Genomic DNA, 16,030 nt, shown 5'->3' on the forward strand with positions numbered 1-16,030 from the left:
ATTAAAAACAAACATAAGCTAATAGGCATGAAATCATCACAGTAATTAATAACTTGTCTTTTAGACACCAAAACAATAGCAGTATTAGAAAAATACTTGGGATATGGATTACCCATAAAAAAAATCTAAAATAGCCTCCTCCAAATCCTTTTTAATAATTTTACAGACTTTTTGAAAAAAAATTATGTAGTGAAGCCATCAGGACCAGCAACTGAATCAGAGTTCATTTTATTAATAGTGTCCCAAAATTCTTCCTCTAAAGGGTTGGCCATTAAGAAAGCATTAATTCTCATCAACCAGCTTGGGTTCTAGGGATCTATCAATATCTACTTGAGGAATGAAATCAACATTAAAAATATTAATAAAATAGTCAACACCATACACATAAAATATATCAAGAGAATTTAAAACCATTCCATTAGGATGAGTAATTTTATGAATATGACTAGAAATCTTTTTTGTGATTAGAAATACAGTGAAAATTTTTATTGTTCCTGTCACCTTTAACCAAGAATTTAGAAGAAACTTGTTGTTTCCAAAAAAACTCTTCCTTTCTTGTAATTTAAAAATATCTTTTTTGGCTTCATTAAGCTTAGCAAGGTTCACACAAGAATCATCAAGCATATAAAAACTTTCTAAAGAATTAACTTTAATCTCAGCATCTAAACTATTAGTGAAAATATTTTTGAACACCACCTTATTCCACCACTTATGCTTTTGTTTGAATCTTTTGAGTCTCATGCAAAGTCAATGAATCCCTCTAATATTATCATTAGGATTTAAAGGATCAAACCAATTAGTATCCAAAAGATTGAGAAAACCTTCATCCAACAATCACATGTTTTGAAAATAAAAGTTAGGCTTCATTTCAGGGCTAACTAAGCTGATGCTCAGCATTAATGGAGAATGATACGATAAGGTTTTACTCATATGGTCATATGGTCAATCAAACTATTAAAGTCATCCATGGCCAAAGCATTGAGCAAACAACCCCCAATCCTTTCATTAGTATTGGAAATTATATTAAAATTTGCACCAATCGGCTAAGGTTTATCAATAGTCATAGAAATATTTTGAAGGTTATCCCAAAGGGGGATCCTATCTTGTCAACTAAAAACAACATACACAAAAAACCCATAACAAATAAGTTGTTCAATTCTAGTGTGGACAGTATGAGAAAAATCCTGAATGATGTAAATCTTAATACTACTGTACCAAAAAAGCAAACTTTTATTAGTGCAATTAGCAAAAATCTTGTTGAACCCAAGAAACCTACGTGTAGAATCAATTTTATCAACAGAAACTAAAGGCAAAATTAAAATCAAAATAGAAATCTTATGAACTCTACACATATTCCTCACTCTATCTTTAGAGACAGAGCCTCCAACCCCCCTTATATTCCAAATAAGGGTATAAAACATTAGAAGTATTTGAAAATTTTAAAGATCTGGCAACCCTAAGAGTAGATGCTAGGATAGGAGTAGATGCCAAAATTTTCTTAATATTTTTGCTCTTTTTTTGTTAGTAACTTTAACATACCCATCTTTTAAATAATTCATTCCCTCTTTCGATTCCATTGGTGGCAATCGTTGATGGTAGTCATCGATAATGATCGCTAGATAATGCAATTGAGCTCTTTTAGCCCTTGAAACCCCCTCACAAAGAAAATAATGCCCTATTTATGGCTTTTTGAGAGGGGGTTTAATAAAATTGGCCATAATCCAAAATTCTTTATCGAGCGATCAATATTGATCCCCTTGATTATATATTATATATCCAATATTTGAGTACTTCAATAATATAATTAAATGAATTATGCATCCTGAGAATTTTCGATGATCCTATATCATAGGAGACATTTACATTATGAGATTTTGGATGAGGGAAGATTTTATCAACAACTTGCTCTCATGGAATCTTCCTAATGATGATCATGACCATAATCACTTCCTCATGGGCATGCATTCTAAGATTTTTGTTAGATATAATATTATTTATGAAAAATACTATTGATAATTTAAAGAGATACTTTCTTAAATGATATCTTTATCTCTAATAAAAGTAAATACATAAATTTCTTTAGAAATTTTGAGTCCAACTTCTTTAAGTTGCTTTAGTGATGAAGTATTCAACAAATAAGGGCAAATATAATGTGATGACACTTATATTCAATAACTTTAATAATTTCTTATTATTATTTTTCTGATCTCCATTATTTTGAAGTTAATGATCGGCAAGTTATTCTTATAAATAAAGGCCCAAATATTCTTGGTGAGCTGGACATTCAATTTTTTCGTTCAACTAAAAATATATTTCTATTAAGTGTCCTATTGAATGATGGAAGTTACAATCTTATGAATAAGCTTGGCCACTTATGGTATTGTGAATTTTGAATCTACGTCAAGACGTTACCTCTGCACATGTTTAATGCAGTGGATGACTAGAGTTAAATTTGATGAGAAAAGCATCTCTAGTGTTTTGACTATTCATAAATTTTAATTAAAAAGATTGAACATTTTCTTTCTGTGATTTCTTATGTTTGTTGGAGGATTATTTTTATTACATTCGATGAATAATTATGGTGACATTAACGATAATTTATACTTTTATTTGATTAATAAGATCGGCATAAGAGTGAACTATGTATCGCATTAATTAGAAGAAAAGTCTGTGATCTTATTTATAGTAATTTATTCTTGTACACAAGAAAAATATATCATAGTAACTCTGGATCCACTCTCAAAATATGATTTTTTTTGTGAAAGAGAATCTTTTAAAATATTCCTTAAAGTTCTTTCCTTATTTTGGTGAATCCTAAGAATATAAGAGGAGTCCTTAATGATTCATTGGTCGGCGGTGAGTTATTTGACAAAAAACTTTAGCTAGATTGATAGAAGTATGAATAGTTCTACCAAAAAGAGAATATAAACTATGTATGAGCTTATCCCTTGAGTTCTATGGAAGACCTGGTAGAGAAAGGGTGTTGAATATGCATGATGGCAGTGTAGTGGTCAATGTGCTCAAAGGGATTAAAAGCCTCGTCATATGAATAAATTGCAAAATACTTAAAAACCTCACTGGAATAAGATATTGGAGAATAGCATCATTAAAAAAAAACAAGATATTAAAAGTTGTGATAATTCATAAATTAATTATTTTCCCTCAAATGAAGTTCCTCTTGAGTTAGGAGTCACACAACTCACCTCTTATAATAAGGTGATGTTAATTTAAGTCCTTCATGGCTAGGGTATAGTTATGGGCTTGCCAAATAACATGGAAAGGATGTGTTGAACTGGAAATGTTGGAGAGAACTTGATGAGGCTGTAGTGAAGAGGGAGCTATAGCATAAGGAGGTATTGCCCAAGTGGCATCAAAAAAATAGATCAGCCATAAATTATTATTAGTTTGTGGTGCCATAGCTACATCATGATGTGATCATGATCTTTATTGTCCAATCTCCTCTAAGAGTTACAAGAGTTAAACTTGAAATTCTTCAATTGCAAATATAATTCTCAAAAGTAATGTGTAAAGGGCCTTAACTATTTTAATTGTGATGTTCTTGAGTGATGAATTGATTGTCAACAATTAAAAAAAATATATTTATAATATATTGGAAATGATTTCTCATAGACGGCGCCAGACTATCAAGTGCTAAAAATTTGCAGTGATGGAATGTGTGCTTAATTTTTTTTTTTTTTTTTTTTTTTTGTGCTTAATATCTTAGTTTTACATAAAAATCAGCTAATAAAAGAAGTGAAGCGAATGGTGCTTATATTATTAAATCAGCTAATAAAAGGTGAAAGTAATCACAGATCTGGTAGCTAATAATTTAAGCTTTCCGATGGGGTGTTTCCAATTGCTAGTCAACAGTGAGCAATCAGGACAATTATAATTAATACAAAACTGGGATTAACCCATGATACCATGGGACTGAAAGGAAAACCGTTATATTTTTTAGAGCACAAGAAGCTGTTGTATTTGTAAATAACAAGAAGCAACTGCAAGTCAGCTTCGGCAGAGTTAGTCTCCAGATACATGAGTCTTGTTCTCGTAATACTTCCTCTCACTTTCTTCCTTCCTCTCATTTCGTTTCTGATAAAAGAAAAGAGAAAAAAATTCAGTCAGACAATCTATCTAATAGCTTAGGCTGACAGCATAAGAAAATCTATACCCAAACTATGCGTTGAGAAGAGTATACAAATGAAAGAACAAGAAGAAAAAGGAGAGAAGAAAGAAAAATGGAGCTTATGCCAAAAAAGAGAAAGCTTCTAGAACATCTAATGAGACTCCTTGAGCAGATGGCCTGGATTGGAAATACTAGCAGCTGTTTGGATCACTTCTATTTTTTGTTTATTATTATTATTTTGTTTTTCATTTATGTTTTGAAATGAAATTAAAAATATTTAGCATCTTAAAAGTATATTTTCATTCGTTTATACAGTGGTGATGACGGTCACCAATGGAGCAGCAATGGCCGTTGGCGAGACAACCACAATGGCAATTTTTGTCAGCAACAATGATTGTTGGTGATGCTTGTTGGCAGTGGTCACCAATAGAAGGAGATAGTAGTTAATGGTGATGGTAGTGGCGATTGACAGTAGTAGTTATTTTTAGGTTACATTTAAAAATTCTGAGAATTTAAAAAAAAAAAACTTACTTTATTCTTTAAAAAAATTATAAAACACGCTAAAAAATATGTTTTTATAAACAAAAGGGATCCAAAACCCTTAGCAATCCCAAAATGTAGCACAAAGAGAGATAGGAGGCTCGATCAACCATAACAAATGAAAATATCATTTTTCTCACAAAATGAATCCAAGTTCTTAAGAAACCAAAGGGGTACAATTGACAAATAAAACCTTACATATTTTTAATATAAACAGAAATGGAAAATGCATAATACAATGACATTATAACAATCTACTAAGCCATGCAACATAACATAAGAATACAATTGATGCTTTATAAGAAACTAAAGTAGCACAATATTATGATATATCTTGTATTGTTGTTCGCTTAGGAAAAAAAAATGGATGCTTCAGGCACAAACCTCACTTAAGGATGAGGTAGATTAAAATTTTAAGTTAATCAGATTTTTCTTGAGGGTAGTGTCAGGGTTTATTTAGATCTGAACTCTACATCCTATGAGTGCAAGCCCTCATAATTAATTACCCCTCATAATGTGTAGAAGAGTACTCTTGATTAAGGAAATATATTTAATTAGTGACAGAAGTGCAGATGTGTGTGCAACAGTGTGTGAATGTTCTAAAGTTGTGCGGGATAAAGGTAAACCTGATCAAGATCCCATGATTCTGTCATCCAGGGAATACCGTAAATTTCAATCTACCAACACTAGAGACCATTGATCGTAATATCCAGAGAAACTGATTAACCGTCATGGGTTACATCTCTTAGGGATCCTAAGTAGACTGAAGTGGATATGTGTAGGTTGTTTAATTTGGGTTAGGACTTGTGGCTCCATTTAGAAGTTGCCTAAAGTTTGGATTTGAATTGGGTCTTACGGCCGCATTTAGGAGTTGCTCGTATGATTGGATTTGTGTAAGGGCTTATGGCTTTTCTTTAAAAGTAGCCCTAATGATAGGTCTTATGGCCTCTATTAGAGGTGACCCATATAATGGGTCTTACAACTTAGCCATATAGGCTAAGATGCCCAATGGTTTGATTTGGATAGATAGGTCTTATGATTTCTAGATTTAGAAGTTGTTTGACGAAGGGTCTTATGACCTAGCTCTGTAAGTTAAGTGGCCCGTAACAATCCAGCTGTATAGACTAGAATGCCAGTTAAAGGGGTCTAGGTAGTGATTTGACACTTACTAGCCAGCAATTGTTTTCTACTATCTTTCAGTAGCGTATTATTAGACCGATCCAGCCTTAGCAAGGCCGGCCCAATTTTATAAGAGGCGGACCAAGCAGTCCGTCCTCTGGGATTTGTCACTCAAGGTGGGTGGGCCCGCTAGAGATTTCAATTGGGGGGGAGGGGGATTTGGGTTTAATTGTATGCTTTAAGTAAGAGAAAAATATGAGGGTTTGGATCATGCAATTGATTGTGGTTGTTCTTTTTCTTAGAATTTGGCAACTTGGGCTCTACCGGCGTATAGGGATTGGAAGAGACATATTCTCCTCTTGGCTTGAGGATTGACTGTAACTTGATATTTTTCTTCCAGTATTTTTTATTATCGCAATAAAACTACTGTTATTCTAGTTTTTCCTTGGAGTTAAGCGAATATTTCTCGCTGTTTTTGCAAAGATTTATAGGTTTTACTTGAGATCTTCAAGTGTTTCATGACAAATTGGTATCAGAGAGGATTTTGAGACTTTTTCGATTATTTTGATGAAAACCAACTGCTGTTTTTTTGGCCGAAAGAGGGGTTGTTTGCTTTTGTTGGGGCCAAGATCCAAATTTTTTAGTCTACAAAGAACCAGGTATCGATGGCGACTAATAAAGTGAATGTGTTGGAAGAATTCCTTGAAGAGGAGATGAGCCAAATGAAAGCAGTGATAGAATATCAATCATGGAAGAGGAGCACTGGCTCCTGAGGATGGTCTTAGAAGTGTTACATGAACACCAGCTGAGGGTTAATCTAAAGAAATATTATTTTGCACAGGCCAGTGTGGAGTACTTAGGGTATGTAGTCTCTAAGGAGAGTGTAGCGGCGAATCAGGCCAAAATAGAAGCTATGTTGAGATAACCATTACCCAAGTATCTCAGGGAGCTGAGGGGATTCCTAGGACTAACAGGCTACTACAAGAGGCTCGTGAAGGGATATAGCACCATTGCATGGCCACTAACATAACAGTTGAAGAATGATGATTTCTTATGGGGGGAGGCGACCAAAGCAGCTTTTGAGAGCTTCAAGAAGGCCATGAACACTATGTCGATCTTAACCCTACCAAATTTCACTCAGATTTTCATTGTGGAGACAGATGCCTTAGGGTATGGATTAGGAGCAGTACTCATGCAGACCCATCGCCTACTTTAGCCACGTGCTGACAGCTAGAGCCAGGATGAAGTCAGTCTATGAGAGAGAATTGATGGCCATTGTGTTAGCCATCCAGAAGTGGAGACCCTACTTGTTTTACCGACACTTCATTATCAAAATGGACTATTGAAGCCTAAAGTGCTTGTTGGAGCAGAGGAGCACCAGGGATGGCTGTCAAAGTTATCGGTATATGATTTTGAAATTCAGTATAAGCCAAGGATAGAGAACAACGAAGCAGATGCCTTGTCCAAGTGTAAGGGGGAGTTACAGACAATAGCAGTTTCGATACCACTAATGCTGGATTGGGCGGCCATTAAGGATGAGAGTGCACGAGATGAGGAGTTGTAAAGGATTAGAACTAATTTATTGAAGGAGGAGAGTAGCCACCCAAGATATTCTTTAGAATGTGAGAGGCTCCTGTACCATAGGAGATTTGTGATGCCTAGGACATCAGTTCACATCCCACATATACTCCAGGAGTTCCATTGGAGCACTGTTGGGGGTCATTCAGGGGTGCATAAAACTTACAAGAGAATCGTCTCAAAGTTGTATTGGAAGGGAATGCACAAGGATGTAGAGGATTTAATAGCCATCTGGTAGAGGAAAAAGTACATGGACATATCTATAGCATGATTACTGCAACCTTTAGCTCTACCAGACTAGGTGTGGGAGGTATCCATGGATTTATAAATGGATTACCCCGATCAGAAGGGCTCATAGTGATTTTTGTGGTCGTATACAGGCTAAGCAAGTAAGCTCATTTCATTCCCCTATGACATCCCTACAAAGCAGTAACAATGACATCAACTTTTATCAGGGAGGTGGTCAGATTGCACAGGATACCGCAGTCTATAGTATTTGATAGGGATAAGGTGTTCCTCAATCACTTTTGGAAGGAGTTATTCAGACTACAAGGGATAGTACTCATGAGGAGCACCGCCTACCGCCCGCAGACAGATTTGGTCAATAAGAGCTTGGAGACATACCAACGATGCATTGTGTCGGAGACACCCATGCTGTGGGCAAAGTGGTTAGCATGGGTAGAGTACTGCTACAACACTTCATAAAATTCGACTTCTCATATGACCCCATTTAAAGTGTTGTACGGATGAGATCCACCTCACTTAGTGCACTTTGGGCAAAATATCACCCCGATTTCTTCAGTAAATAAGTATTTGGAAGAGAGGGACAGTGTGTTGGAAGAATTGAACAAGCATCTATTGAGGGCATATTAGATTAAGAAGAGAAGCATATGAGCATAGGAAGGACATCCAATTTTAGGTAGGTAAGAGGGTGTTCTTAAAGCTCCGGCCTTACAGGTAAAAGACCATCGCCAATAGGAGGAATGAGAAGCTTGCCCCAAGGTGGAGCCTTATGAGAGGGTGAAGCAATAGCTTCCCTTCTTTCACCTTGAGGACAAGGTGGTTCTTTGGGAGGGGGTATTGACCGGTCTAGACGGCCCTTGGAAAAGAGCCGGCCAAATTTTATAAGAGATGGACCAAGCAGTCCACCCCCGGGATGTCGCCCAAGGTGGGTGGGACCCATTAGAGATTTCAATTAGGAAGGAGGGGGCGGCTAGGGCTAAGGGGTAATTTGGTTTTAATTGTATGCTTTAAGCAGGAGAAAAATATGAGGGTTAGGGATATGCAATTGATTGTGGTTGTTTTTGTCTTGGAGTTTGGCAACTGAGGCTCTAACGGCGTATAGGGATTGGGAGAGATAGATCCTCCTCTCAAATTGAGGATCAGCTGTATCTAGATATTTTCCTTATGTTATTTTTTATTATCGCAATAAAACTACTATTTCTCTGATTTTTTCTTGGAGTTTGGCGGATATTTCTCGTTATTTTTTGTAAGATTGATAGGTTTTACTTGAGATCTTCAAGCTTTCCTATCACGTACTTATTGTTTTGTACTTGTAGTAGTGCTTATGGTAGTAGCTTTACTTTCCAGTACCAATTCTACCTGCAGTAGTGAGTTTTACTTTCAGTGTTAGTTTTTACTTTCCAATACTTAGCTTTGTTCAGCACTAGTTTTATTTTTATATATATTGAGCTGATATTTTTTTTGTTTGCTTACTCGCAGGTACTTGATACTTGCAGCATATTGGAGAGCTTAGAGTGCTCGAAGAGCACACATATAGATGTTGTAAAGGCAACTACTGAGAGTGTAGTTTGGGAGTTTTTTTAGTGCTTTTAGAGTTAGTTTGGAGAGTTGTTGTTGGAGAGCTGTGAGGCTTGTACTTAGATGTATTAGTGGAAACTTTATTTCATGCATTAAATTAGGAATTAATTTGTATTAATTATGTTAACTAATTATATTTTAGTTTTAAACTTAATCAATTAAAAGATTTTATTTTAAATTAACCACTCGACTCTTAATTAAATTGTAATTTAAAATTATTATAATATTTAAATTAAAATGATTCTCAATGATTATTAATTAATTTAAATTTAATTAATTAGTTGTTAATTAATTTAAGTTTTAATTGGTATTTTAAAATTATTAGATTAAATTGACTTATTCATTTAATGAACTTTAATCTTATTTAGCTACTCAGTTATTAAATTCAATTGATGATTTTAATGATTTCAGTTTAATTAATCGAATTTAAATTTTAATTTTAGAATTTAATTTTGATTGAGTTTTAAATTATTTAATCAAAGGTGAGACCTGCAATGCTTTATGGTGCTGAATGTTGGCCATTAAAAGAGAATCATAATACTAAGTTAAGTGTGCAAAGATGAGGATACTCAGGTGGATGAGTGGCTTTACCCTTAGAGATAGGATACTAAATGAGCACATACATGAAAAGGTTGGAGTAGCTCCAGTGGAAAATAAAATTAGAGAGAGTCGCCTTAGATGGTTTGATCACATAAAACGATGGCCTTCCGACGACCCGGTCAGGAAAGTAGAGGTATTAGATTTGACTTATGTTAAGAAAGGTAGAGGAAGACCTAAAAAGACTTGGTTAGAAAATAATAGAAATTATCTTTATTTATTAGATTTAAACAAGAATTTGACTTTTAATATGACACAAGAGAGAAAAAGGATTCATATAGCCGACCCCACATAGTGGGACAAAGGCTTGATGTTGTTGTTGTTGTAGTTATTTAATCAAATGGACTTTAGTTACATATTTGATTAAATTTTAAATTAGTTGACACTCTGATTTTAATTGAATTTTAATAAAACTTGTTAATCATATTAGTTGAATTTCATATTTTTAGTTAGTTAATCAATTAATCATATTAGTTATTAGAGTTTTTTATTTAAATTATAAATTAATTAGATTTTTAAATTAATGAATTATTCAATTAATGAAATAATAGCTTAAAATTGATTGGTGTTATGGATTTAATTTAGCTAATTAATTTTAATTAGTTAGTTTAATTTAAATCATTTAAGGCCCTTATTGAATTATTATTCATTATTATTTATTCTTAATTTAGTTAATTAATTATTTCATTAGTTCGATTAATGGAGGCTCTTAGTAATTTTTCCAATCCCTTGAAGTAATTTTGATAATTTCACGGGGTAATTTCGGTAACCTCCCAACGTCCCCTCCTCGCTAGGGGAGATAGGGAAGTAGGGGAGGGCACTTGCCCTTTCAAACCCGCCCAGCCTGATAGTATTCAACGGCCAAGGGCTTCGAGATGTTGAATTCCGCAATGTGTCTTCGAGTCTCCGAATGAAGTCTGCGAGCACCTATTTTATTGCAAGATTTCTCTTTTTCTTTTGCTCTTATTATTAAAATTATTATTATTAAAAATAAAATGACTATATAATAATAACCAATTATAACATGTTATACCACAAATTTTCTCCTCCCCATGCTATTTTCAAACAATCAATAGTTGCCAAAATTTGCGACTAGGGCAGAGTGAACAAACTGCATGCAAGGGGGCATGGAATGCTCGAGTTGACGTGGGTGTGCGAGACCGAGTTCCTCATGTGAGACGGGCTGGTGCTCAGGGATTGCGGCCGAATTTGTGCCTTGGAGTCATGCGTGTGAGGGAGGTTGGCAACAGGTGGAACGTACGGAAGACGAGCAAGTCTTAAATCTTGCTCGCGTAGGGGTCAGGCAACGGGAAGAAAACGCTTGACGTATGTGAGGAAGCATGCACGGCGGGGTACACAGAGCAGATCTCTTCGCATGTGAGTAGAGTCGGACAGGAAAATCCTGTTCGAGTGGAGAATCGAGAGCAATCAAGTGAGAAGATTATTTCGCTCTGGAAGACGACCGAAAATCGCAAGATTTGAGACAAAAGTTCGGAGCCAAAACGATTGAGAGCCAAAAAACCGAATGTGTCCTCTATTCGTTTCTTTTTCCTCTTTATATCAGTGATTTGCAGCAATTAATTAAACTGCAATAAAAGAACGACGTGGTTGGTTTCTACCGTCATGGGTTCAGTTTTGCTGATGTGGCTTCTAAGATTAATTGTCGTTATATATTGAACTGATTATTTAACCTATTCCCATGAGTATTGAACAGTGATTTGCATAAAAACTGCAGCTTGGATTCAACTCGTCATTATTTAACCTATTTCCATGCTTCTTGTATTTGTCTATATTAACATTCTTGTTGCTTAATCAAGGACCTTGAGATGATCTTTATAGTTGATTTCTCTCTTTTTTTATCCCACTTCAAAAGAATGTAGCTGGTGCTCTTTGAATGGATGAAATTGTATGGATGATAAAAATGAATTCCTCTCTGGTGAAGTCTTCTATTAAATCTCAACAATTGTATCAATTTTCTCGACTCAAAGAATTCTTCTCCTAGAGTTTGATAGAGGCTTAGAAGGTGGATGAGATGATATAAAAACAACAATCTTCAAAACTTTAGCATCAACTCGGTGGCAACATTGAGTAATTCTTGTCCCAATAATAGACGGAAGTGATTCTAAATCTGTTGCAATAGCAAAACCATGAATCAAAGAATCAAAAGATAGAAGCTGGTGATAAGGTCATCCCAGATAGCACGATCTCAATAATACCGACATATAAGAGATTCTTCGGACGCAGATTTTCACTTTGTGCATTCTTTGGAAAAATCTGTGAAAAGATCATATAACTCAGAAATAACATGGCATCATCTTGGCCATTTTTTACCAAAGGTTAAAGTTGTGGAACTTGCACACATAAATTCTCATATAAATCAAACTAATCTTCCAAATCATCCTAATCATATTTTAAGAGATCATAATCATAGACATCACTAAAGATATTATGGCTTGGCTTGGGAAGGGAGCCAAGGCAACATATTGGGATCTAATGCTTCTTAAAATATAATTGACAACATCAACTGCTTCATGAATTTCCTTGAATGAGGAATGAATATCCTCAAGAAGAGAATCCATATATTAAATGCGAGAATTATCAAAACAAGATCCATAAGAAGAGATATGAAAGTTAAGTGACACTTTGACTTTAATGGAGTTGGAGGGATAGGTTGATAAAGAATTGAAGATCATCAGGAGAAATGTGTTTCTATTTAATCTTCTTCATAATCTCATTTAAAAAAAAAATCTTGAGAAAACATAGAACATTCATGTTCTACATGGATTCCACAGAGATTGTCATTGTAAATACCGGAAGACAGAATTACGAAGGAAGGCTTACTGTTACTAAAGTGAGCTTACGAAGGAATTGGTAGCCATATTTATCATACTATCATCTTGAAAAGAATAGAAAGTGGAGATGCCATGAAGTGAGAAAAGACGCAGGGGTGATCAGTTAAGTTAGATTACATAGGGTGATTGGGTGAACCAATATAGGTGAGTTTTGGTAAACCGATATTGGTGAGTTGGGTTTACTAATGCATGTGGGGAAGGCATGGGGACTTAGCATTTAAATGAGAATGGAAGAAGGTGAAAAATTAATTTATGTATATTGGGGAGGAATGTTGAAGGGTTTACGCGATTAAGTTTAAAAAAAAAGCACATCACAATGTCAATGTCTTCAACTTCCTTAACAAATCTCTCAAGCACGTCCAAAAATTTTCAAGTCTTTTTAAATTTGAGTTTTAACTTCAATTTTTTTTTGTTTGAATTCAAATTACAGTTATCTTTCACTTCATCTCTTAAACTTCCTCAATCACTCAATGTTCTCAACAATAATACAAAACAAGAAATAAAATTCAAAAGTCAAAACAAGAAGTCTTCTTAAAAATTACATGTATTTCTTTGAATATCTACTGCTCCCCTGGTAAGGTATGATTATCATTATAATTTATAAGTTAAGAAATTTTTCATTATTTACGAGCAAATTTAACATGGCACCTTGCTTTCAGAAACCCCACCTTAAAATTAACTTGATATCAAGTACATGAGAGTTGGTGGAATATTCAATTCATGTGCTTTGAGAAACAAAGTTGTGAGTGGGTTGCTGGATTTGGGATCGCATCCCTCTCTTCTAGTCCAATTCCCTTTGTATTTTCATCAATATTGAGAATCATCTCAACATAAGCAAACACTTACATTTAAAGGCAAATCTAGGCTCATTTTCTTTGATAATGAAATATATGAGTTCACTAAACCACACCCTCTTTCTATTGTAGGTAAATTATGCTTGGAGCAACCCAACCTGGATATCATTCGCAAATTCATGTCAAATTTACACTTGGTTGTGAATATTCAATTGAACTCATTGATCATCGTTATATCATTGCAAGATTATGATTAGACACAGATTAACCAAACTCTCTTCACAACAAGCCTACTATATTAATGGCTATCCAATGTGTATGCTAGAGTAGTCTCCCCGTTTTGAAGCTTTCGAAAAACCACCATCACCTTTATATCAGTAGCTTTTCCTTGGCATAAATTACATTATTTTAATTAATTCACTTTATAACCCTTCGGATCTATATTTGGTAAACCTTTGCAGGTGTATGTGCTATACTGCTATTGCTTATCTTTTCATGCCTTATGTGGCCAAAGTTCAAGAGGAAATGGATGCTATTTTTTCACTTATAAAGGACGTGTGAATTAGCACATTACGCATCTTGTGGATATTAGCATAATATATAATTCAAAAGGAATCCCCCTTTGTTCCCCTACTGCTCCTTTTATAAAATCTTTGGGCAAAATAAGGTTTAAGAAAATGAAATCAAGAATCAAGGTGTTTTGCCTTGGCGAGGTGAGGCGTAAGCCTAAAAAAAATACTAAAAACATTATAAATAACTCATAAAATGACAAAAATGAAATAAAACAACCACATAATTATTTGTATGAAAGTAAAATATTATGGAACACAAAAATTTCAAACTAGATTCAAATTAAACACTCAATTAAAACCTAAATACGCCCCCAGAATCAAAACTCAAGGTAGCCTCATCCTCACTTTGACATTGACATTCTTTAGAAGAATACTCATAGTCTGTGTCAAAGTCATCTTCAAAATCTTCTTCAACTAAAATATTTTTTCTTATCCCCTTAATATTACGTATGTGTAATATAAAATAAAATAATAAATTAATAACACAAAAAACAATCAATTATAGTTAATATAACCTTTAGATTTTTTTTGAGCTCCAACCTCACTTTACTTCTTCCTGTTATATACTTATAAAGTAGAAGTTGCTCCCATTAGCTTGCATATGGGAGGTGACGGTAGGTTAAGTATTGTGTAATATTAAAACAAATCCTAAATTAAATCTAAGTGTTTGGATGGCACCTCAAAATGCCTCGATGAATTAAACCTCAATACGTATGTCTCGTATGAAATAGGTGTAAGCCTCACCAGAATTGGTGAGGCTTAACCCTCAATGTGCCACCATCCCACAACTCGATCACCTTTTCAAACCATGGACAAAATTGCTCTAAATATTTCAAAGTTCATCTAGATCAAGAGATATCAAACAATCAAGCACAAGGGATACATTCAAATGATCAAAGCCTTCATTCTTCCACAACAGTTGTTGCTCCAATTCAAGTTTGCACTTAGAATTTAGAACCAATGGATTTTCTTTTGAATATAGGCTTGTTTTGTTTGCCCTTACTAATCCTACATAAATAGTCTCTACATCATCTATAATCAGTACCATAGATATTAATCCTCCTATTCTTGCAGTTCCTCATCTCCCTCCTATTTATAAAAATTGAGGAACCTTCAGATTCTGATGGGAGTACGCCGGAGTGATGATACTCTTGTGGATAGTAAGTTTCAAATCCTATTTACTAGACAACATTGAAATTTAATAAAAAAAGTAAATTCATCATCACATTTTTTAACCACACTTCATGCAAAGCAATCCAAATGAGTAGTTTTCAGATTATGATGGATCATTTACCTTATGTATTTTTATTGTTTTCCCTAGCAATTCTGGTTAATTGCCCCTGTTGTACTCATATCATTTTCTAATAACAAAAATTACGCTTTAATTAAAAAGGTAATAAGTTTATGTCTGATTGAACTTTTTTTTACTCTATTGTGCAATAAATTGATTACTTTATATCAAATTTCTTCTGTGCATTGAAGTTTGCAATCACAAATTAATTCTACAATACAATGTATATTAAACTATCGTATTATCTAAAATTTAATATAACAATTTTTCTTGCTAACGCATCATGATATCACCATGAATATTCACAAATTATTAAGAGGCAAATATGTATGACCATCTAAACATGTGGAACAAATTGAACGAAGGATGGATGGCATAGAAATCAAGATAACTATAAGTAAAAAAAAAAAAAAATTTAAAATCTAGAAGATAAATTTGATCGAGAAAAAAGAAGTTAAGATGTATGGCCAAATGGAAGACCTAACCAAAAAAATCTTGATGAGGAATCTGTCACGTTGTCCCTTACCTAGCCACCTATAAAGAATCTACCTCATACGAGAAATTCGCCTATTCTAGACATCTTAAATATTTTAGTAAAATTGGCTAATGACGCACAATTAAGAAATATTGTAGTAGAAACCTAAGTGAACCTACTCGACTTCTTCAGCTTGTCAGAAATATCCTTGAGATAAGTCCATATATAAATCATAATTAGCATGCCTAGATGTATGTCTTGTGTT

General features: G+C 34.2%; 1 protein-coding gene across 1 annotated transcript in view; it reads right to left on the reverse strand.

Moving 5' to 3' along the window:
- Positions 1-3,754: 3,754 nt before the first annotated feature.
- Positions 3,755-16,030, reverse strand: part of LOC110104017 (ethanolamine-phosphate cytidylyltransferase) — a 44,507-nt gene continuing 32,231 nt past the window's right edge. The window contains exon 9 of the mRNA XM_020832951.2: positions 3,755-4,092. Coding sequence (XP_020688610.1) covers positions 4,021-4,092 — 72 coding nt within the window. The 3' untranslated portion in view covers positions 3,755-4,020. The remainder of the gene's footprint in view (positions 4,093-16,030) is intronic.

This window comes from Dendrobium catenatum, unplaced genomic scaffold (genome assembly GCF_001605985.2).
Source record: "Dendrobium catenatum unplaced genomic scaffold, ASM160598v2 fragScaff_scaffold_847, whole genome shotgun sequence".
Taxonomy (NCBI): Eukaryota; Viridiplantae; Streptophyta; class Magnoliopsida; order Asparagales; family Orchidaceae; genus Dendrobium; species Dendrobium catenatum.